Source organism: Seriola lalandi, unplaced genomic scaffold (genome assembly GCF_002814215.2).
Source record: "Seriola lalandi dorsalis isolate HSWRI2012SDOR001 ecotype SW California unplaced genomic scaffold, Sedor1 jcf7180002054876, whole genome shotgun sequence".
Taxonomy (NCBI): Eukaryota; Metazoa; Chordata; class Actinopteri; order Carangiformes; family Carangidae; genus Seriola; species Seriola lalandi.
Window position 1 is genome coordinate 49361 of NW_019525429.1, and position 1656 is coordinate 51016.

Consider the following 1656-nt stretch of genomic DNA (forward strand, 5'->3'; position numbering starts at 1 on the left):
TGGGTGTGTGTGTGTGTGTGTGTGTGTGTGTGTGTGTGTGTGTGTGTGTGTGTGACTGTTTGTAGGTTAGTGAAAGATTGCTGTGGCTGTAGATAAGAGGATTATAGGGGAATTAGTGTCATTCCTCTATCGCTGCGAGGAATAGATTCATATCGATTTTAATCAGAGATTGAAAGATCCACAGAACCGCAGATAAAACAGACAGAGACAGACTGTCAGAGAGAGAGAGAGAGAGAGAGAGAGAGAGGAGGAGTGAATCAATGAAGAGGAGGGAGAGCAGAAGACAAAGATTCCCAGAGATCATCGCTGCCGGGATGTTCATCTGCTGCGTGTGAACGTATACAGATATATATATGTGTGTGTGTGTGTGGGAGGAAACACACTCATGCGTTTGCCTTGTTTGGTCTCGCAGCTCTCTCGGAGGAAGAAGCTCCAGCTGCTGTGGGATGTCTGACCAAAGCCACCAGCGTTAGTCAGCAGGGGGAGGGGGCGACGGTCTGGAGGGAGGGGGGGTCACCGTGGCCGGGATGCTGCCGTCGCGTCTCCTGTGGCGGGGGGACCTGTGAAGCATGAAGGTGGACGTACTGACCTGCGTGGCCCTGGCTGCGGCCAGCCTCGTTGCCACGGTGACCGGCGGTCGCAGCTCTGGACGCAGGAAACACAAGGAGATCTTCCTCGGGGAGAACAGCAAGTTCAAGTTCGGGGGGTGAGACACACACACACACACACACACACACACTGTCAGAGCTTCAAACCACTGAGTCAGCTGAAAGTTTTTGCTCCTCAAACCTTCATTGTTGTATATTTCCGTCCACTTGGGGGCAGCGCAGCAAGCTGGAGACTCAACATCAACACATTTATCACCTTGACAAGTTGACCTGGCAAATACCAGGAAGTGTTGACTCACAAATATTTCAACACGCAGCAGATTACGAAGCAACTGTGGCATTTGTTGGAAGTCGTGGCGGTTGAGACGATCATTTCCTGTATCTGTGTCACGTGGGTTTTTTCCACTGCCCCGCCCCCTTTAGGAGACCAGCGGCAGGTCTGAGTCCAGACCTGATCACAGGTTATGATTCTTTCTCCCCAAAGTCGCCGGGATAAATATTGGATCCATTTCTCACAAGCCAACAGATTTCTGTCTCAGCAACAAACTCTTGTGAGATAAAAACTGAAATAAAACTTGTATTTCTTTGCTTAATAATACTATTATTATTGTTATTATTTAACTGTTTTTGGAGGGAAAACGGAGAGTATTGTCAGACTGATATGACCTTGTTCTTGGTTGATCAGATATTAAGCTAGCAGGTAAAAATGAGCGGGAAAATCAGGCGTAAATTCAAACTGTATCTAGTTTTTGTTTTGTCGTTATGTTTTGACATGAACGACCACGCCCACTTAGGAGACAGGAAGTGTTTTCTCTTTTCTTACCATTCGTAACGAGTCATCTTTTGCTGTAGAGTATCTTTGATAGTTAGTTAGTTTAGCGTGCTAGCCTGCTAACATTTGCTACGTAGCACTGACGTTGATGTTTTGGTGGTTGAACTTCTGTCTGACTTTCTGACGTTACATTGACGTCCGGTGCATGCTGGGAAATCTGAGGCTGATGGGGAATGTCATTAGTTTTTAAGGTATTTGCTAATAAAACAAAGTGTC

At 46.9% G+C, this 1656-nt stretch overlaps 1 protein-coding gene across 2 annotated transcripts in view; it reads left to right on the forward strand.

Moving 5' to 3' along the window:
• LOC111671407 (gamma-aminobutyric acid receptor subunit rho-3-like) overlaps positions 1 to 1656 on the forward strand; it is a 25789-nt gene that overhangs the window by 6804 nt on the left and 17329 nt on the right. For both annotated transcript variants that reach the window (XM_023428493.2, XM_023428492.2), the window contains exon 2: positions 413 to 706. In XM_023428493.2, the coding sequence (XP_023284261.1) occupies positions 570 to 706 (137 nt within the window). In that variant the 5' untranslated portion in view covers positions 413 to 569. The remainder of the gene's footprint in view (positions 1 to 412; positions 707 to 1656) is intronic.